General features: G+C 44.1%; 1 protein-coding gene across 2 annotated transcripts in view; it reads left to right on the plus strand.

Annotated features, from left to right (window-relative positions):
* The first annotated feature begins 237 nt into the window (after window positions 1-237).
* The window catches only part of TMEM120B (transmembrane protein 120B), a 48276-nt gene continuing 25448 nt past the window's right edge, over window positions 238-23065 (plus strand). Inside the window, exons 1-3 of one of the 2 annotated variants that reach the window (XM_075898635.1) lie at window positions 238-438; window positions 19159-19277; window positions 21338-21454. In XM_075898635.1, the coding sequence (XP_075754750.1) occupies window positions 370-438; window positions 19159-19277; window positions 21338-21454 (305 nt within the window). In that variant the 5' untranslated portion in view covers window positions 238-369. The remainder of the gene's footprint in view (window positions 439-19158; window positions 19278-21337; window positions 21455-23065) is intronic. The other variant, XM_075898634.1, reaches the window with a different exon arrangement.

Raw genomic sequence — 23065 nt, forward strand, 5'->3', positions numbered from 1 at the left:
GAGGCAGAGGTTCTGCATGAGGGGAGCCCTGGGTCTGCAGGTTGGGGGCTGAGTGCATTGGCCAGGGCAGCCGCAGGATGACAGTCCCTGCTGCCCCAGAGACTCACGCACAAGGCGGCAGCAGCACCACGCAGCTAGCTATTCCTTCGCATAGGGGGACGCTGGGAAGCAGAACCTGGGCTCGCGCGTGCTCAGTAGCACACACCCCCAGCCCCTGGATTCGCATGATGACGTCAGGCCCGGGTGTGCACGTGGCTCTGACCAGCTGGAAGCTCGCGCGGTGACTGCTGCAGCAGCTAGAAAATTGCTTTCGCTCTCGGGAGCCTCCTTGAGGGGCTGAGCGCGGCGGGGGCTGGCTGCGCTTGCACCATGTTACGGCCGTTGGAGAGGTGTCAGCGGGAGTGGCAAGAGCTGGAAGAGGAGTTTCAGCAGCTCCAGGTAACGGGGAGCGACCGGGTTTTGCAAAGAGGTCACTGCTTCGGTTTGGGATTGGGGTGGGAGGGTCTGTTTGCTGTGTTGTGTACCTCCAGCACTGTGTGTTTCTGCGCTGTGCTTTAAATGGGCTGGGACCGAGCCCCATCATAGAGAATCGGCTTCCGATCTGCAGGACTCTCTCAAGCTGGGTTATACTCATTGAGACGAGATTTGAAAAACCTCTCCTTTAAAAAAAACGCAGCCACTTCATCACCGAGAGAACGGTGTGTGTTTGGGTGGGGGCGTCCTTTTAAAAATGTCTAAAAAGGAATGATCTTCTCTCGGCCTTCCAGGAGAGACCTGCTCTGCAGCTGGAGGGAGACCTGGCAGTTTTGATTGTCTCTAGTATCAGATAAACCTACCCTTGCATTAGTGGAAGTCTGTGATTGGTAACTGAAGAGGGAAAGCCCTGGGATTTGCCATGCATGGAAGGATTTATGCTGTGTATCCGCTAGCTGTATAGCCCTCCTTTCGCTCCCTGTGCCTAATAACTTTCTGGAGAAAGTAAGGCGTAGATTCCGTAGACGGTTGCATTGGTTCATGGATGCAGTACTTGGCGACGAGAGAAACTACTTGCATAAGGATTATTCTTTTTTAGAGAAAGCTACTTTGTTTACAGTAAAGATGATTCTGAGCTTTCATTCAGCAGTTTCTGAGAAGCTCTTGGATTTATTCCTTTTGGCATATTTTCACTCTTCATTGGATGAAATAACTTGCAGCAATATTTTAAAAAGCCTACAAACACTTTAGTGATAGGTAATATCCTTACACTTTTTAAGCGTCCTTACTCAGCCTCTCTCTTTCTAATGATATCTGGTCCTATCGGAGTTTAGAGTATATAATTTTATTTGTGTATTGGAATGGTAGGTGAGAGAATAATTCATTTTATTATGAATAATGAAAATACAATGCAACAGCCAAATTAATGCTCCTTTTGGCACTTCCTGGATTCACCTATAAATCTCAATAGCAGTACTTTATATCTGTATTTGCTGGGGAAGGGGAATTTACATTGTAAGATATAAGAAAAGATGTTCACCTGATGATTACTTATTCAGATGCTTGTTTATATGCTGTCATATTAAGCTTTTAATTAATCTGATTCACTCCTATTAGTACATTTTGGTTCCCAGGGGATCAGACTCTATCAGCTTGTGGTTTCTGTTGCTGTTTAGGGGATCTACTATAGTTTTGAGTCTTGGCATTGAAGATTTTTATTGGGAGGTAAGGTGACTGAGGTCTTTTCTTGCACCTACTTCTGTTGCTGAGACAAGCTTTCAAGCTACACAGGAACATTCACTTTAGCATAGTGGTTCCCAACCTTTTTTTATACCATGGACTGGCAAATCCATTCACAAACTTTTGGCAGACAAGTAATATTTTATTTTTGTATGTTCATACTCATTATGCAAATATGTAAATAAAATGTTACCATAACCAGTTGAGTTTTACTAATATTGGTAGGTTGGTTTGTTTGCGTGTGTGTAGTTTTTTTTTTTTTTAAGTGGCCCATGAAAGGGGAAATTTGGAAATATTTGCAGATATGCGGTTTGTTGTTGGTTTTTTTTTTTTTTTAAATTATTTGGCTTTTCATAGATAAAGGATGTTCAGAAGTCTGTCTAAAAGGATTCAGAATGCCACCTTGTACCAACCCCCCCAAAAATACAACAACGAGGACAAGAATGTGCATAGCATCTTATTAGTGGTCTAAGATATTCCCCTTCCATGGTGGCTTGTGTGTCTCGGCCTTCAGGGTGCACTGTGAGGGCCTCCGCTGGGAGCATGATCTGCCTGGGACATGCTGTTGAAAGGGTCTGAGTCCTGGGGCGGAGGAGGAATGTGAGCTGTAGCTCTGGTGTCAGCAGGGGAAAGCCTCACTTACTCTTCAGCCCCCTGTGCAGTCCCCTTTGCAAACCTCAGTAAACAACACTGGTCCTGGGGCAGCAGCAGCCCTCTTGGTTTCCTTGCTATCCATGGACAAATGTCACTAGAGCTGGCATCGGGCAGGAGTTCCACTTCCGCTGTGCCTCCTGCTATCAGCCGGCGAGAGGGGAATAAGCAAATCTGCTTGTTTGGTTTACAGGTGTTTCCTCTGGCTCTGCTGTGATGTGCTGGATGCAGGGGCTCCCCCTGCTGACCTGAGCCACCTTGCCATGGCCTGGTACCTCATTCCCGCACTGACTCAGCTGGGAGCTCCAATGGCCTGCTTTGATAAAAGTTTAAAGCGCCTGAGAGCAGACTTGAACTGCTCAGTCCATGGGTGTTCTCAGTTCCTTTGGCATGGTGCTGTGCAAGGAACATCACCAGCTACTACTGCCTTATAACTGCATCATGAGCCAGTGCACTTCTAGTTCTCTATCTGCTTTCCTGTTAAGTGTGTTCCACATCACGGCTCACTGCTCTGAGAGCTTCATGTTTTACTGTGGCTGGTCCAAGAGAGTGGCTGTGTCCTTCTGCCTGGCACTGGCTGCATTTTGTGCGTGTCTCACGGTTCTCCCCCTGCATGCTCCCTCCTCCTTCACACCCCCTTCCTCCCCAAGTGCATCTCCTGCCCCCATGGGTAAAGGTGGGGTGAGGGGAAGTGCAGAGCTCTGGCTGGTTCACCATCTTACCTGGGTGGGAAGGAGTGAGGCGCCTCCTGCTCCGCCACCTCCTGCCGCTGCCTCAGCCCCAGCACCTCTGCTGGGGAAAATCAACCCTGCAGGCAGGGGGAGCAGCTGTTGGTGTGTGCACGCACTCCCTCCTCCTCTGCACTCTCTCGCTCCACAAGTGCATCTCTGCCCCTATGGGTAGAGGCCGAAGGGTGGGGGGAGGTGCAGAGCCCCAGCTGGGCTGCCGTCTTACCTAGGTAGGAGGAAAGGAGCCTGCTCCTGCCTCAGCCTCAGTGCTGCAACCGGGCAAAATCCGCCACCACAGCTGTTGAAACTGAGCCGCCATGAACAGCCAGCTTCAGCTCCAGCAGCCTGGCAGTCGGCAGTTCGTGGACTGGACCTGTAGTTGGGAACTGCTGCCTTAGCACATCCTTACCAGTGACTTTATGGTTGTGATATTATATCTTAAATTGCAGAAAACCTGTTCCTTCTGACTACTATTGCTGTATTCGTATGGAGAAAAGCTGAGAGCGCATTTCATGCAGATGTAAGAATGGAGCTGCTGTAGCACTTCAACACAAGTGATTAGTCTTGGGGGGATGTGTGTGAGTAATGCTGGAGAAGCACCATTACTAAACCCGTTACTGAACGCTTATTACAATGATGAAACATTAATGCACGATTGTGTGTGAAATGGGTGAAGGGAAGGCAATGAGGAAGGAATCTCAATACATTGCCTGGCGTTTAAGGGCAATTCAATAGCAAGTCTGGATAGGCAAATGTTATATGTAATATGCATGTTATGTTCATGTGATGCTGCTGTGCAGTGCGTAATACTAGGAAAGTAGTATGGAATATGTCAATTCTGTAGCACCTTTTGTGTGCAGGATGAATTACAAATTGTGTCCTATCTATGGTATGGATATCTGTATGTCTGTGTATAAATGCAGCTACATACATGGTGAAAATTAGGCTCATTATTTACCATTTCCAAAATACTACACAGTAGTGTAGAGAAGGAACTGAGGTCTGTGTCTGGTATGAAGAGGCATGGGAAGTATGTATGTAAAGGTGCTGTATTTATATCTGGTGAGGAGGCAGGTTGAATGTTCTCTCTTGTGTGTGTTTGGGTTTTTTTGGGGGGGGTTTCTGGGTTGGGGTGTTTTGTTTTTGCTTCAGATACAGAGGCAGCAAGGGGATGGGGGGGAAATGTGTGCAGTTGACAAGATTAACCAATAAGCCCAGTCTTATCAGTTAATTGTGTAGTCATCTACATGCTGACATCCCTACTCTAAACCAGCTATAATAGAATAATTATGTATTCAGTACTGTGAATTGTAAGAGATGATTTGACACATTTGAATTTTGGTGGAGCACTGGGGCTTATACACTCGTGCAAGTAGTGGTGCAGGGACCTTAATCATCTCAGTAGCTTAGGGCGTTACCTTGATATTGCAACTAAATACCTTTTCATTTAAAACAAAAAATCAGAGGCAGCAGTTCAGGTCGGCAGGCAGTTCTGCATGGGGAGCTGGTTTTTAAACTGGCTCCCCGGATAGACTGGCTTCCACCTGTTGCCCTGCTCTAATGTTTCTGATACAGAGGCAGCAGCACCAGCACCGGGTGGCAGGGGGCTCCCCAGAAGTGGGACCAGGAGTGCGTTGGCTGTCAGCCACCTCTAGGGACTATTGAATAGTCGTGTAACTGAGATTTCATGCAGTTAAACAACTATTCAGTTGCGCAAGCTTAGAATTGTTAGGAATATGGTTTGTTAGGAATATGGTTTATAGAGGCTTACTTGGGCTCAGTAATAACTAGAGCATACTCCCTTCAGACAGATTGGTGTGTCTTGTCAGGTTTGGTAGAGACAATTTGGGGAAACCCTCAGACATCTGTAGGAAACTGTCTTCAACCCCTTGGCCATATAGCAGGGTGCACCTTTGTGACCAGTCATGCTAGGCTATACCTCTGCTTCTTCAAAAGTTGGTTGAGAACTACCTATTCTCTGACTCCGGGAAACCTTGGACAGGCAGATTCTGGTCCCCTAAAAAGGTGAAAGGGCATCCCTTTTTGCTGCCCTACCCCATCAATGATGGCCACATGCCTGTTAGGGTGGAGAGTCTACCCTAACACCCTCATTTTTCAGGGCCAAAAGATAGTCCACGAAACCAGTCTCCACATCAGTCTAGTGGCACTCTAGGCTATCAGGAACACATACCTCAATGTCTTGCCCTTCATCGGGGCAAAGCAGTCATGGTCATGATGGATAACACATCTTGAATGTTTTAAATCAACCAGCAGGGAGAAGCAAGATTTTTTTTTTTCCCCTCCTTGAGCGCAGAAGCTATAAAGCTCTGGAAGTAGTGCATAATTAACCATATCCAGATTTCAGCAGCTTCCCTGCTTGGCATCCAGTACACAGAAACTTCTCCTAAATCTAAAAATGGGAACTGGACATTTAGGCCCTCCCCAATGTATTCCAGACATAGGGATGGTCAGACTTTGATCTTTTTGCCACCGCATATTCTCATAGACTTTAAGGTCAGAAGGGACCATTATGATCATCTAGTCTGACCCCCTGCACAGTGAAGGCCACAGAATCTCACCCACCCACTGCTAGAATAATCCTCTCACCTATGTCTCAGATATTGAAGCCTTCAAATACTTTGAAGACCCCAAGATGCAGAGAATCCTCCAGCTGTGATCTGTACCCCATGCTACAGAGGAAGGCGGAAAAACCTCCAGGGCCTCTGCCAATCTACCCTGGAGGAAAATTCCTTCCCGACCCCAAATACGGCGATCAGCTAAACCCTGAGCATGTGGGCAAGACTCACCAGCCAGACACCCAGAAAGTTCTCTATAGTAACTCCTATCATCCCTCCATTGACCTATTTCCCACTGATAGTGAATGGTCAGTTAGTTACCAAGATCATGTTATCTCATCAAACCATCCCCTTCCTAAACCCATCTAGTTTAATCTTGAAACCAGATAGATCTTTTGCCCCCACTACTTCCCTTGGAAGGCCGTTCCAGAACCTCACTCCTCTAATGGTTAGAAACCTTCGTTTAATCTCAAGTCTAAACTTCCTACTAGCCAGCTTATATCCATTTGTTCTTGTGTCCACATTGGTATTAAACTTAAATAATTCCTCTCCCTCCCTGGTATTTATCCCTCTAATATATTTAAAAAGTGCAATCATGTCTCCCCTCAGCCTTCTTTTGGTTAAAGTAAACAAGCCAAGCTCCTTGAGTCTCCTTTCATAAGACAGGTTTTCCATTCCTCGGATCATCCTAGTGGCCCTTCTTTGTACCTGTTCCAGTTTGAATTCATCCTTCTTATACACGGGAGACCAGAACTGCACACAGTATTCCAAATGGGGTCTCACCAATACCTTGTATAATGGCACTAACCTCCTTATCGCTACTGGAAATACCTCGCCTAATACATCCCAAGACGGTATTAGCCTTTTTCACAGCCATGTCACAATGGCGGCTCATAGTCATTCTATAATCAACCAGGACTCCGAGGTCCTTCTCCTCCTCCATTACTTCCAACTGATGTGTCCCCAGCTTATAACTAAAATTCTTGTTATTAATCCCTAAATGCATAACCTTACACTTCTCACTATTAAATTTCATCCTATTGCTATCACTCCAATTTACAAGATCATCCAGATCTTTCTGTATGATATCCTGATCCTTTTCTGAATTGGCAATAGCTCCCAACTTTGTGTCATCCGCAAATTTTATTAGAACACTTCCACTTTTGGTGCCAAGATCAGCAATAAAAAGATTAAATAAAATTGGCCCCAAAACTGATCCCTGAGGAACTCCGCTAGTAACCTTCCTCCAACCTGACAGTTCACCTTTCAATATGACCCGCTGTAGTCTCCCCTTTAACTAGTTGCTTATCCACCTCTAAACTTTCATATTAATCCCTATCTTTTCCAATTTAACCAATAATTCCCCATGTGGTACTGTATCAAATGCCTTACTAAAGTCGAGGTAAATTAGATCCACTGCACTTCCTTTATCTAAAAAATCTGTTACTTTCTCAAAAAAGGAGATCAGGTTGGTTTGGCATGATCTACCTTTTGTAAAACCATGTTGTAATTTGTCCCAATTGCCATTAGCCTCAATGTCTCTAACTACTTTTTCCTTCAAAATTTTTTCCAGGATCTTACATACTACAGATGTCAAACTAACAGGCCTATAGTTACCCGGGTTGCTTTTTTTCCCTTTCTTAAAAATCGGAACTATATTAGCAATTCTCCAGTCAAATGGTACAACCCCTCTGAGAACAAGAATTGTCCCCCTTTCAGTTAGAGGGTAGTTTGGTTCAACTCTGCCTGGGGGATGGCTTCCTTTTACTATAGAGGGAGAGTCTCCTAATTCTATGGGTGATGACCAAGATCAGGTGGGACAAGTCCAGAATTATTCTCCTAGTCCCTGTCTGTCCAATACAAACTTGATACCCTTGCCTTTTTCAGCTCCATGTCCAGCCCAGATGAAGCTCCCGTCCCAGATAACTCCTCCTCTCCTGTCCCAGATTATAGGTCATGTGCTTCACTTTGTTCTGATGGTTCTTTGTCTCTGAACCTGGCTCCTGGATGCCTTTTGGGCATAGATGTTTCCTGCACTAGGGAGGTTCAGCAGAGGCTACCATTAGGGAGGTTAAAATGTGTTGTGTCAGAGGCAGCAGCGTGGAGAGAGGGGCAGGCGAGTCCACAGGATCCAGTGACCTGGGGGACGTGGTTTTTAAGATGATTTCCCAGGAGTACATGGAGGCAGCGAGGGGAGGGGGAGCTGCTTCTAACCACGAGAGTTAACTGATGAGCCCAGGCTCGTCGGTTAATCATGTACACGTTCACGTACCTATCTGGGACTTCAGTCTTTCTCAACCACTTCACAAAACCTGCATTTGAACCAATTGCTGCCTGCTTCTTTGTCTGCGAAGATGGCCTTTCTAGTTGCCAAACCATGTTGACCCACAGTTTTGGCAAGATTAATGCTTTTGATGACACATCCCGCATTTCCCATGTTCTTTCATAATCTGGTCTCTCTACGTTCTCGCCCCAGGTTCATACTGATTTTAATCTTGAGCATCTTATCCATCTATCCATACTTTTTCCAAAATCTCATGGTCCTCAGCAGGAATCCTATTTCCATACCCTGGGTGTTAGAAGGGCCTTAGTCTTCTACTTGGATAGGATTAGCAGGTTAAGAGAGTGCCTAGACTCTTCATATCCTTCAAGGAGAGGTCAAAGGGGACTCCCATTTCTGCCCAGAGATTTAGAAATGGATAGTGGGTTGTCTACTGCATCTGTTATGAGTCTGCAGGTGTTCAGTCACTGTCATGTCATGTCAACCAGATTGCAAACAACATATACTGCACTTTTGAATACTATCCCAGTTTCTGAGGGATGTAGCCCTGCTGCCTGATCTTCAATCTATTGGTGCCATCAAATCTGCAATAATTAAATGTATTATTTTTCAAATCCTCTAACTATGAAATTGACCAAAATGGATTGTGAATTTGGTAAGGCTCTATGCATAATATTTCTAAGACATAGGCTTTGCTACCTATTAACATTCTCATTTAGGGTTTCATCTTGTGCCTCTCTAATGTTGACAGGTGCAAATGAACCTGAGAGCTCTGCAGCTTAGTGCGTGAGCCTCTATGACATGAACTAAAAGCCTGCTGGCCCTCAGGTAAGGCTGTAGAGCAGATTCATTCTCTCTAAAGTGCCAGCATATAGGATAGTACACCGCACCCATTATGTGTGGATTACATCTTGATTACTGCAACACACTTTTCTCTAGCCTTCACAAATTGTGTCTGGAGGGATAACTGTTGTAGCCTGGTTTTTGAACCTCTCCTCTCTCTCTTTGCATCCCTCTCCTGGCTCCCCCCTCTTTGTTCCAATAAACAAGCTACTTTGTCTTCGAGGTCTTTCATGGACATCTTTCCTTCGCTATTGAGAGGATGACTTCCACCTCTCAAGTAGTCCACAATGCCAGCTTCCATCATTCTTGAGTTAGACTTTCAAACAAGCACCTTTTTGTCTTTCAGACAACCTCCTGTTTGGGAAGAGTTCCCTGTAAAACTCTGCCTCTTATGATGATCAAGACCATTTCATTGCATTTCACTGTCTGCATATGTCTTTATATTCAGACTTTAAGCTCTCTGGGGCAGGCACTGACTTTGTTCTGTTTGTATAATGGCTGGTCCATGGTCCTGGGCCTCCTTCATGCTATGGGAATACTGTACAAATAATAAGACTCCTGGATTTGGTTTACTCTGTCTCTGACTTGATGGGGGAACCTTGAGCAAGTAACTTACATGTTAATTTTCAAAAGCGAGCGTGTTTGTTTTGTTTTGTTTGTTTGAATTCTTGACTTCAGGCATCTTAAAGAGACTCTTCCTTTTCCATCCTCCTGAAGCACTTTCTTTAAAAATTAGGCCTCTTTAAGCTGTCTGAAGCTGTTCATGCTAAATTACTAGTTACTGTGCCTCAGTTTCCCAATCTGTGCATGTAACAGATGTTGTGAGACTGTTTTATAAAATATTTTTTGAGTTAATGGACTGGAAGGGAGGAGCTAATGGATATATATAGTTTAGGACCCCAAGCCACATATCTGCACTGGAACCTTGAGGAGCACAGGTCTGGTGCACAAGGAGAGCTGAACCACCTAGTACTCCTTCTGGCAATCTGCCTTATCCTTCCAACCCTGCATGGCACAGTTACTCCAGGTCTGCTGCTTAGTTGGGCTACAAACTTCAGTGCATCTGTGGGACCAAGTAAAGTATCTGTAAGTTGCATGCACACTTACAATTTATTTCTCCATACTAGGTGTGTTAACATATTATAGGTCTTCATATGTATCCTCTATAACCTTACAACAGGTTTGTAAGGTAAGTAGGCATATGTATCTGTGTATGCATATCATGGACAAATTTAACTAACCAGAAATACAGTACGTTCAGTAGGGATGTTAAATTTAGTTTAATCAACTAGTTGATAAGTGGGGGAACTGCAACCGGGTCTCTGCCTTTCTTTTAAAAAAATGTATAAAGAGCCAGCAGATTCTTGATACATTTAAAAGGCTGAAGTGCAACGTGGGGGGATCTGGCTCATGCCAATGCCCCTGCTGTGCTTCTGCATTTTAAAGGTATTAAAAGCCTGCTGGTTCTTAATACAGTTAAAAAACAGAGGCTCAGCATTTGAGACTGGATGCAAGCTGGGAATCAGCTGCTTTATCTCTCACGGAGACAGTGCTGTGAGGAACCGGCTTTTATGTTGGCTCTCCTCCCCCCCCGCCCCCCCCCCCCCCACGAACTTGCTGCCTTTGGGACAGCAAAGAGGGGAGGAAGCAACAAGTTGAGGGACTAGTCAAATATCCAATAAGCTTATGCTTATTGGATAGTCAAGAATTTGCTTACATCCCTAATGTGCAGTAGAAGAACAAATGTCAGTGCACCTATTTAAAAAAAAAAAAAGTGCTGTCATATTATGGTCACAAGTTACACTCAGGTGGCAACTTTGATCATGATTATAAATGAAGTCATGTTTCCCCTATTTATTTGGGAAATCAATCCTTGAGGCCATGACGCTGCAGAGCTTATGAACTCAAGGAAAGTTGCAGTATTTACAACTTTGCAGATCTTATCAACTTCACACAGGTGCCTTTCTCCTAAGAAGCTGAAGTCCTTAAAAAACTAAGTTTGCAACACTTTCTATGGGGAAAACTCTGTGCTGAAGTTAAACGTGGAGGGAAGTATTTGACCTTTGGATTAGAATTACGCTAGTTAACATAATAGGAGTCATGCACCCATTGAACTGCAAAATGGCACCCTTTGTAAATTTTCCCCAGATATTTCTTAATAAATAACTTTGTTGTCAAAATTCATGGGGGGGAGGGGGGCGGGTTCTGGATACTTATGTGGATTTATAACAATTGTCTGTTTTCATGCAACTGGAACTCAGTCTTATAAATCCTTGTGTTTTTAATTAAAGCTTTTTGAGGAAAGTTTAAAGCAGAGCCAGAGTACAATGTATTTCAGAATATTTTAACTCCCTTTGGAAATCAGCTTTTTGGTGGTTGTTGTTTTTTATCAGACAATGTAAACAGTCAAGAATTGTTGCACAAGCTCAAGAGGAGCAGCATTAGTTAATATTTAAACTGCCTTCCATTAAAGAACTGATTCTTAAAAATTAATTTGAGGGCCTGTGTCCAGTCCTGGAAATAGTTATTTTGATTATGGTTTTGCTGCCATGCACAATCTAGTATACTTTGTGTTGCATTCTTCTCATGTACAGTCAATATGATTATTATATCCTAATGGGAAGACAAGCAAATGTGTTTTGTGCCTATTTTGACTACTGTAAGTATTGCCAATTGGTGGTACAAAAACTGAAGAATGTTTAATTGAACTCCTCCTTATTAGGGATGTTAAAATGTGGTGGTGTTGGTTTTTGTTATACTGTATGTGAAACCACTGCTGCCTCTGTATAAAAGCTGGCTCCCATGGAGCCACCTGTCCTGCTCCTATCATGCTGCTGCTAAAAGTAGGGGTGGGGATGGGGGGAGAAGAAGAGGTTGTCCCACAGGAGCCAGTACATGTGGGGGAGCGGCATAAAAGCTGGCTCCATATGTGTACTGACTCCCTCCTGCTCCTCCCCATTTCCCCCCCATCCCGATGCTGCTGCCTCTGATACAGAGACAGAGGCAGCAATGCAGGAGAAGGGGGTTTGTGTGTAATCGTGAAGGTTAACCAATTAGCCCAGGTTAATTGGTTAGCCATTTAAACATGTACACTATCACATCCCTACCTCTGGTCTTTACTTGAGATCTGATTAGTGGATAGACCTGGAATGCAAATATAGAATCATAGAAATGTAGTTCTGTGATGGATCTTAAGAAGTCATCTAGTCTCCTGGTGTGAGGCAGGATTAAATATACTTAGGACATCCCTGGCAGATTTTGTCTAACTTGTTCTTAAAACTAGGGCTGTTGATTAATCGTAGTTAACTCGTGGTTTAACTTAAAAATTGTGATTAATCACACTGTTAAACAATAGAATGCCAATTGAAATATTCTACATTTTAAATATTGATTTTAATTATACCATAGAACACAGTGTACATTGCTCATTTCATTATTTTTTTACAAATATATGCACTGTAAAAATAGTACTTTTTAATTCACCTCATACAAGTACTGAAGTGCAATTTTTTTACCATAAATCTTTTAACATCTTTTTACAAATGTAGATTTTTGGTTACATCGCTGCCCTCAAAAGCAAAACAGTGTATACCATCAGAGCCTACAAGTCCATTTGCTGCTACGTATTGTTCTGCAAGTCACTAAAACAAGTTTGTTTACATTGATGGGAGATACTGCTGTCTGCTTCTTCTTTACAATGTCACCAGAAAATGAGACCACGCATTCACATGGCACTTCTGTAGCTGGCATTGCAAGGTATTTACTGCTAGATATGCTAAACATTTGTACGCCCCTTCATGCTTTGGGCACATTCCAGAAGACATGCTTTTCTGCTGCTGATGCTCGTTTAGAACTGAAATTTGTGACTGAACTCTTGAGGGAGAATTGTATGTCTGCTGCTTTATTTTACCTGCATTCTGCCATATAGTTTGTGTTGTATCAGTCTTGGATGATGACATTGGATATCTTCATTTTAAGAATACTTTCAAAGCACATTTGACAAAAGGCAAAGAAGGTACCCATGTGAGCTTTCTAAACATAATAACAATACTTAATCCAACTTTTAAGAATCAGAAGTAGGGGTGTGATTACGTTGCCAGATGGTTTGAACAAAAATACCGGACACACTTGATATTTCATCACGATCTACATTACATCTTATTTAGAAAATACCGGACAGTTCTATTCCCCCCCCCCCGAACAGAAAGGTCAAATACTGGACTATCAGGTTCAAACTGGACACCTGGCAACCCTAGATGTGAAAGGTTAACTAGTAAGCATCACTTGCTTGCCAGTTCCAGTTAACCATTAACTGGTGGGGGCTGAAGCAACTCCCCACCTCCCGCAAGTGGGTGCCTGGTCTGGTTACCCTGAAGTCAGGGGCTGCTCAGGACCAATGGGACTATATAGTGATTCCTCCCCCCTCCCTTCCCCCTGCAAATGTCCCCTTGTAATCAGTTAAACAAAATGTTTAACTGGTTAACCAATTAATTGGGATTTTGTATCTCAACTATGAAGGGCCACCCACAATCTGAGACACGAGGTATGAAGCATGCTTTCAGAAGTCTCACGAGGAACGCTCCAATGGTGACACTAGGGGTGTGATAGTGTACACTTGTCAATGGATAACCAGTGAGCCTGGAATCATTGGTTCATGGTTACACACAGATCGCTCCCCTCCCTCCCTCCTATGCTGCTGTCTCTGTCCGAGGCAGCAGCATGGAGGGAGGGGGGAAGGGCTGGTGGGAGCCGTTGCTCACAGGGAACTAGCTTTTATCAATATTTATCATGTGAATATCTTGCAGCACTGGCTACAACAGTGCAGTGTAAATGGCTGTATCAGAGGCAGGGGAGGAGGCAGGTAGGGCTCCCCCACAAGCACTGGCTCCTGCAGAGCCGCCTGTTTCAGCAGCAGCGGGTGGGTGGTTCCACAGGAGCTGGTGAGCACTGGCGTCTGCCTGCCCTTCCCTTTCCCCCCACAGAGATGGCTTGGATACAACCTCAGGCAGCAGCGATGGTGAGGACAGGCGGGCTCTGCATGAACATTGGCTCCCACCTGCTCCCCTCTCCTTGGGCTGCATGTAACCGTGAAGGTTAACCGATAAGCCCAGGCTCATCTGTTAACAGTTTACACTTTCACATCCTTAAACTATAGGTGAGGAAGTTTAGGCAAACACAAACTTTTTAAAATCTTGCACAATGTATTTGCCGTAACAGTGGGTATAATGAAGGCTCTGTCTAATCTAGTGATCTCCAACCTTTTTAGGCACAAGATCACTTTTTTAAATTTAAGTGCAATCCAGGATCTACTTCCCACCCAAATACCCTTGCCTGGCTTCCTTTGTGCTCCTTCTCCAAGGCCTCACCCCTGCTCACTCCATCCTCCCTCACTCTCCCATCCTTCCTCCCTTTCATCAAGCAAGGGCAGAGGGTTGAGTGCAGACTCTGGTCTTGAGTTAAGGGATTTGGAGTTGCTCTGATCTGAGCCTGGGGCAGGGAGTTGGGGTGTAGGAGGGGGTTCAATGTATAGCTTCTGTAAGGAAATTTGGTCCGGGGGAGCCTCAGGGCTTGGGCAGGGGCTTGGGGTCCAGGAAGGGGTTTATGACTAGGGCAGGGGTTCAGGATACAGGCTCCAGCTGGACACTGCTTACCACAGGTGGTGCAGTGGGGCTAAGGCAGGCTCACCTCTGCCCTGGCCTTGCACAACTCTCAAAAGCAGCCAGCAAACTCCCTCCATCCCAAGACCTGTTGTGCCCCCCTCCATTCTGTGGAGATAGACTACAGGGTAGGAGAGAGGGCACCCTGCCATTAGCACCCTCTCCTCTTCCTGCCCTGCCCAGCAAGTGCAGGAAGGCAGGGGCAGCTCTAAGGCAAAGGGAATGTGCAGCAGTGGAGGGGAGGGGCAGCTGAAGTGCCAGCACTTGATAGCCTCTTGGCCACACCAGTCAAGATCACCTGTCAGAGCCTCCAGGATCTACCAGTAGATCCCGATCGACTGGTTGGTGACCACTTTTCTAATCTGTTAAATTGGCTTTTGTGGGGTTAATTATGAATGTAGGGGGAACACCCTTCATATTGAATCGCCTCTGCCAGCTACAACAGCTATACTGAATGGCAATACAGAAATTTGTATGCAACGATGACACTGTTCAGAAAGAAATAAGTGATTATCCTTCCCTAGTATTAGAACACTTTCTATGTCCAGTGTGAGCAGGGATTTGTATTGCTTACAATTCTTAGACTTTCCTCAGCTAATTCATAGCATGGCTGCTAAAACCAGATGCAACTCGGCTTGTAATTGCACAGTGTATTGATTGAAAATGGCATCTGGCTAGAACTGTGTTTTGAAAAGGACTTCTGACCTAGTTTGAACAAGGATTTGGTTGTTGATACCATGAAATGAGTTGTGCTTGTCCATGGTGTCATGTCTTCAAGCTATGATGAAAACAGTTATCTCCCTGGTAGGGCTGCAGTCAACAAAGTTGACTATCTAACGTAACAAAGCATGCTGTCTAGCATCTACCAACATGTATCATAGTTTGACACGATTGATGTTAAGCTTGGTTTTCTGCCTTGTGTCGCTGGGATCAACCACTTTCACTCCAGGTTAGGAGGACCTGGGAGATGCCTGTTGTCAAACTTAACTGTTCTATATAAGTTCTTATACTGCACTGATCACCATAGAACCTGAATAATAAGCAAGGTGACTACATCTGTCATGAGGAAGATCCCATTCTATCCCCAGGGGAGAAGTGTGTTGCTGTAATGTCGTCTTATACACAAATACATGTTGCCATATGTATGCTAGAAAAGGCAAAGTTTAAAGAAGTAGACCTTGTGCTTGGAGTGGAAGCTGGTGAAGTTTGTGATGAATTTTAGTTCCTTTTTAGGTTTTCACTTCTCAATCTGGGACTGCCCTGGAGAAAGTTCTGTCTTCTGCACCATGGAACTTCATCCTTAATCCAATTTTCTACAGTGTGCTAGAAGAGTTAAGCTTTCACTTGTGGTTTTCATCTCAGAGGTTTAATTGATCTTTTAGTTACTCAGTGACCTGGGCCCATGTGACTTGAAGATCAGGACAGAGACCTTGACTTTGATTCAGTGTTCTATGGGAAGCCAGCTGTGAAGGCTGTTCCCCATTCTGGCACTCTGAGTGCAGAAAGTGGAGGCCTGCAAGAGACTTTAAAATACCTTGCCACTAAGAGCTTGTGTTTAAAAACTCCCCAAGGGTACAGATTCCCTGGCTTTGGATTGGTATCGCTGCTACCACCCAAATGCAAAAATACCTTTGGAAAACCAGGAAGGTGCATTTGGGAATTCCTTCCTGTGAGGTACCCTCAACCTCTTTTAACCATTCTTTTTGGAGAGAGCTTAAACTTTAACTTCTTCTCTTAGTAACTTGTCTTTTCTGTCTTAGACACATGCACACAGAATCTCCCACCTTCTAGAACCCAGGAATCAGATCATGATCTTAAAAGGGTGGTTTTTATTTAAAAAAAAAAAAAAACTTGAGATAACATTGCATGGTTGCTAGGTGTTACAGAACAACTGAAAGGATTAAAATCAGAGAACTGATTTCCTGGGATTGAGTTTGAAAAGTTACACTTTAAGGGAGTAGTTGTTATAGATGCTCAATAGAGAGAAGTCCAACAAGCCCGAAACATAAAGGAAATAACCTAATTGCATCTGACTAACCAACCATCTCCTGTTTTACTCACATCTGCAACTTCATATCTATGCTTATCAGGTAGTTGAATAGGAATTCAACTAATTGTTTCCCAAGCCTTTGCTGCCTCTCTCTGATAGTCAGCAAAGGGAGAGGGGAGCAGGAGCTGGTGCTGAGGGGAGCCAACTTCAAAGCCAGTTTCCCCTGTCCTCCCCAGCACTGTCTCCACGTGGAACAGAGGAGGTAGAAGGCAGCAGGGAAACAGCACAAGCAGTGATTAAAACAATCCCTCTCACACCAGTCCCAACTGCTGTTCCTCTTCCTTTGAAATGTATACGAGCTGCCTGTGACTCTTGTACATTTCAAAGGAAGAGGCGTAGAGGGGAAACGGTGAGAGCAGGGACTGCTTTGGTTTCCCCTGGCGCAGGTTCCCGCTGCCCCTCTCACTTTTAAATATATAGGAGCTGTGGGTGACTCTTGTACATTTCAAAGAAATGTAGCAGGATAGCAAGGCCCCTCCCCCCCCCCCCGCCATTGATTGATCTGGTAGTCAATGGAAATTCCATCAACTGCTCGATTAGCTGACTAATCAAAATTTAACATCCCTATTCAATACTTAGTCCTTCCCTAGACATGGATGTTGCTGGGTTCTCTGTGCCTGGCTTCATGGCTTATTTCATGTCCTCCCAGGCTCTGCTTTGGCCACACAATAGGAACAGGAAGACCACTATTTCCAATTCAGAAACCCACACTCTGTGTTCATTGGCTCTCCTGACAACTCACTTCTTGCTTCCCTAGTATCCCTGGGGACTCTCTATAACCCACTGTCTATGATTTTAATTCTTATAGGCAAGGCAATTAGCCTTAGATTTAAAGAGTTAACCACAACAGTGAGAAGACTTTAGCAAACTGAATGACTGGAAAATCCAGAAAATGGTGTTACCCCCAATTCACCACTCTGTACTGAGGAGAGGACAGGTTTGATGTGTTTGCAGTAGCTAGTGTTGATAAGGAAGTACTGCAGCATTCCCAAGAGGCTTCATGCCCAGATATATGTCATTGTTTTAGTGGGAATGAAGATATGAATAAGTCCAGGTCATCCTTCATCAGGATTGGATGGTGTTTCCTAGCTATCTGAGCTGGTAGAAAGCGTTATTCATGGATGCTGCAATGTGAGAACTCGGTGCCAGTAGGAGTAGCTGCAGACTGAAGTGACCAATCATGGCTGTATACTATCAACCAAACAAAACTAGATTGTAGCTGCAAACTCTTCAGAATACTTGATTTTGCCCCACCAGCATAACTTTGGTCTTTCTTGGGTGTAGATCCAGCTAGCCATATGGTGTGGCCATAATGGGGTAAAAATGATAGTGCTGAAGCAGCATTAATGTGTACTTCTGTCCCCAATGCAATAAAACCAGCATAAAGAATGAAGAAATAACCAAGTTAGACAGCAAGCTAAAATGAGGGATGTGCATAGGTGTGAGGAACATGTAGCAGTGCTAACCACCAGTGGAAAAATCAGTCGTCACATGATTTATAGGTTAGAAAGTGAAAACATAAGTTGTGATGATGAGGCTCCTCTTTAAAGGGGCCCTGTGAGGTTGCCGGGAGTGGCAGACTGTTACTCAGAATATAGTACTAGTTATTCAGTTAACTTAATAAGCAAAAGTGCTAAAGAGGGTTTTACTTTTAAACTAGGGATGTTAAAAGTAGGTTAAATAGTAACCACATAACTGCTGAAAATCATAGCTTTTATACTGAATAAGCTTTATACTGCAGAGCCTGCAGTGAAGCCTCTTCAGGAACGGGGCTGCCAGCCCCTGTTGGCCCAGTTCCCTGCCTTGGAGAAGCCTCCTCCCCCAGCGTGGAGCGGGTAGTTCTTGCCCACTTGGCTCCCAGGGAGGAGGCTTCATTGAGTGTAACCAGCACCATTCACTGATAAGCATCTGCTTCTTGCTTAAACTGTTTGTTGTTTACACTCTAACATTCCTAGTTTAAACAAGATCAGTTTTCCTCTTTTCTTCCTAGTTCTTGATCTCCCATTTTATTGTACAGTGTAACTGAAGCTCTTGATCTGGGATTTAACCAGCCATTTCGTAGAAACAGATTCGGAGGGAATGTAGAATTTGGACTTTACGATAGGCTGAAACAGGAGCGGATTTCTTGAGTGGGAAAGCTCCTTATGAAGTATAAACAACATCCTCAGTAACAGCAAGGGAAATCAAGAGCCATTCATCATCCTCTTTAGACTTCTTAATTTTTTTAAGGGAAACTTTACAATCACTTGCCCTGGTCATTTGTGCCATGGGTATCCTGAGAACCTTGCACAGAATGAAAACAATTTATGACAAAGGGAGCAGCTGGCCCTATTCCAGCAGCAGATTTCTTCCCCCACCAGGAGTGGCATCAAAATGATGCAACTGACTTTTGTTTTTGTTTATAGTGTTGAGCATCCTTGACTCCAGTTGCAGTCAATGACAGATGCAGATGTTAATCATTTCAAAACTAGGTTGCATGGTGAAAATGGCACCCACAATTACAAGCAAACTTGTTCTGTAGGCAGGAGCAATCTAGGGAAGCAGCCTGAGCATCTATTCTCCCAGGAAAAACAGGCATGGTTTTGTTTTTATTTTTCTCCAAAGGTCTTTTTGGGCAGATTACATCGTCTTTCTACCTATTTTCTCTGCTCTCTTGCAGGAAACTCATAAGGTATATAGACAGAAACTTGAAGAACTCAATAACTTGCAGGATGCTTGCAGCAGCTCCATTCGAAAACAAAAAAGGAAGTTAAAAGACCTGAAATACAGCCTCCAACGGTAATGGGACAGTCGTGAGTGGGTGGGTTCCTCTTGAGTGACTGAAATATAGGCTATAAATACTATTTCGCTATCTGTCCAGTCTCCTAAAAAGGGAGCAACCTCACATTGACAGCAGTGTTAATTTTGATATAATAAACAGGATTTAATAGATCACCCAGTGTGTGCCTCATGAGCCAGTATGGAATTGCTCCCTACAATATATTTTGTTGTAGGAATTTTTTTATATAGCAAGACTACATTGCAAAATTAGCCTGTTATCTGTAGTTTTATTAAGATAAAACTCCGTTTCTTCTATTTATGGAAAAGCCACAAGAGTTTGCTGGTAGCCATCTGGTAGCATCTGAAGGTGGATTTTAATTTTCAGTAACATTCTCCTGTTGTGGTGCTTGAATATTCAACTCCCACCAACAAGAGGAGCTGTATGCTTAATTCTGTGGGCACTAGGCTAAAAATATTGCCTTTATGGTCTCCATGTTAATTGTAGCTTTTTCCCTAAGTCATAGATTGTGAGAAATCATATGTGACCTAGGAATATTTTAAGCCCCAAAACCTGCAACAACAAAGCTACATTCTTGTTCAATCTACAGAAAAAACTATAATGACTTTACATATAGAGATAGATGTATGGGGCATCTCTTCTGGTTTATATTTCCACAAGCAAAGTATTTTTGATAATTTGAGATTTAAAGATTACATTATAATGTTAACTTTTGCTTCTGAGCTCATCAAATTATTTATCTTTTAGCGTTTACGGTCAGTCTTAGATCATATGTAGCTGATTAACAGACAGACTAAGCTACACTTTTATAGTCGCTCCCACACACACACTTTGCTGCCTCTATCATATAGAGGCAGGTAGGGGGGGAAGGGACAGAAAAGAAGGGGGTACTTCAAAGCAGCAGCACCATGTGGAGCCTGGGGTGAGACCTCAGGCTCCATGTGACGCTGCTTTGAAACACTGTGTGCAGCCCCAGGGCCAGCTGGGGTGTCCCCGGGCTGCACACCGTATTTCAAAGCGGCAGCAGACGCTGCGCTCCACATGGTGCTTTTGACTTTGAAGTGAAGCAACAGCCCTAGGGGAGGTGCCCTATCGACTAATCGAATAGTCGATGCAAAAATACATCAGCTATTCAATTAGTCAGTTACTCGCAATTTAACATCCCTACTCCCTTCCCCTGGATTTTCTCTTTTGGTACAAAATGATGATCTTTATATGACTGATTAAAAAAGCAGTTCATCCGAAGCCCTCCTGTTGCTCTAATATTTGTCTGTTTTCAGCAATGCTTAAATTGACACCACCTACTGTCCCCAGAATGACTGATTTCATTAGAAGTGGTGCAGTAGAAAGAGCTGATCAGAAAGTTCTTTTTCCCCTGCCTTTGCCCATGTAACATACCATTAATTGTGTTAGAGACCTAATCGATCTCTTAGATTTAAATTAGTTTAATGTCCTTTCACTAGGAGCTTTGTAGGATGTCTGTTGTCACTCTGAAAGAGTCTATAGTATTGGGTTTGTTTTGTATTTGTCTTCAGATTACCCCTTATGAAGTTTATGGTCAGGATGGAGGTTTTTTTAATGATAAAACACAAATCAGTTTAGAATTTGTAAAAACCAAGCTTTTGTAATGCATCTGCTGAACTGTTTTAAAAAATTAAGGATAATGACAAGGTGTGCTGCTTTTTTTTTTTTTTTTTTTTTTTTTTAAGGGATTCTTAATGTTACTTAGGATCTCCCAAACTGCTAACATATAGTCTCCTGCTAATGAACTGAGAGACAAAGTGAAATTGATTTAAAATGTTCATTTTAGGTTATAGTCCTTGACTAGTCTTTCTGTAGCTCAAGTTGAACATACAGTGAAAATAGAGAAACAGCATAAACAGAAGAAAGTAAACTGGAACTGTTAAAACTGAAAAAAATCTTAGCTAGGTTTTTGCTGTTAGAAGTGCAGATAAGGAACCTTTCTATTTTTTTAAAAAACTTGCCAAGTTTAAACTGACTTTTATCCTCTCTTAAAATACGGTTGTAAAAAGGATCTGTGCTTTCACCATCCTCACAGGTGCAAATACACATCTAGTCCCGAAGAATGTGATCTCATACAGCAAATTAACATCCAGATCAAAGAAAGGCAAAATGTTTTCTTTGACATGGAAGCCTATTTACCAAAGCGAAATGGGTATGTATTTATGTATTACATTAATTTTGCCAAGATAAAGCTGTTACAAATACTTTATTTCGTTGAGTCTTTTCTGAAATAATTAAACAGTTGCCTTTTAAAATCTGCCATGAATGCCACATCACGTGTTAAGGATAGAATTCTCTGAAATACACAGATGCTCAGGGTCACCTCACTACTTGCAGAAAATAGTGAGGGAAAGGTGGACCGGAAGTAAATTTCACTTAAAAACAAAACTATATAGGCTGTGAGGCTTGGCTAACCAGGAACTTTATTGTTCAAAATATTCACGTAAACACTCTTGTATTGCAGCGTAATCTTATCTGCTTTTGCTCTTTGGTACCAAGGGAGCACTCATCTGTGGTACTGTCTTAACACTGAGATACCATTCATGGGCTGCTTCTTGCCGATGTTGCTATCTTACTGTAAAAACACTAATCCAGTTTCTCTGACCCTGATTCTTTTAATAGTCGAGTCCATAATTTCTCTTGATCCCTAACACTAATAAGCCAGGGGTCAGCAACCTTTCAGAAGTGGTGTGTGGAGATTTAACTTACTCACCTGTATGTTTGGGTCTGAGAGCCGGTGATACTTTTCAAGTCAATAATAGTCCTACATACAGCAGCTAATAAATGAATAAAGATGCAGATATTACCGGTTAGTGTGATCCTTGGCCTTGCTTTGCCTTGCTGAGTTCTCTGATCTCAGGCTCGTAGGTTGATACCTTAAGCAGCGCACAAGCCTGATTTTTTTTTCAGTTAGACACCCCAAATAAACCATCCCCTGCTTGCCTCTCACCACACAGATGCCAGCACATCCCCCTTTTATCCACCCCACCCCTAATAGAGCTCCCCCCAGCTCAGGTGGGGGCTGGGATAAAATCCTGCTTCTCAAAGTAGCAGGCACCAGCGGTCTGTCCTGCCCTAACTCCCAGCTAAAGCACAGACATGTTATCGTCCCCTCCCCCACCTTGCAGAACAACTACCTCCCTGCCTCCACCTTGCCCCAAAGCCAGCACCCACCCTCCCACACGTTCCCCCACCCACCCCCTGCAGTCACACACGTGCTGGCCCCATCCCCAGCTGGGCTGCCTCTGCCCCACTACTGCGGCTCCATTACTGAAGAAGCAGCCATGAGGCCCAAGCCCCTGTCCCAGCTGCCCAGGAGCAACTCCCCGCCCCAGTCTCAGTCCTGCTCCTGAAGGAGCAGCCCACATGGCCCAACCCCTGGCCCCTGGAGCTTGCCCAGCTGAGCCTCTCCTCCCAGCAGCTCAGCTGCTTCCACAGGATCATTTCTCTGCTGGAGAAGGGGGGAGAGCACCAGCCGCTAGCTGGCTGGCACACCGCCCAATCTGCAGCCGCCCCCCCAGAGCTGGTTCTGTGGCTGCGCACTCATCGCAAGGCTCAGGCTCTTGCTGTTTGGGGGTGGATGGGCGGGGCTGAGCTCTCGCCCTGCGAGCCAGTAAACATCGGCTTGTGTGCTGCCTGTGGCACGTGTGCTGGGGGTGGCCGACCCCTGCGATAAGCAGTAAAGATGCCTCTAACCAGAAACTTTTTCTGTCTGACTCATTAAAATGTTGATTTTAAAAAAGCTGACGGATCACCAGCTAAT

Source organism: Pelodiscus sinensis, chromosome 15 (assembly GCF_049634645.1).
Source record: "Pelodiscus sinensis isolate JC-2024 chromosome 15, ASM4963464v1, whole genome shotgun sequence".
Classification (NCBI taxonomy): domain Eukaryota; kingdom Metazoa; phylum Chordata; order Testudines; family Trionychidae; genus Pelodiscus; species Pelodiscus sinensis.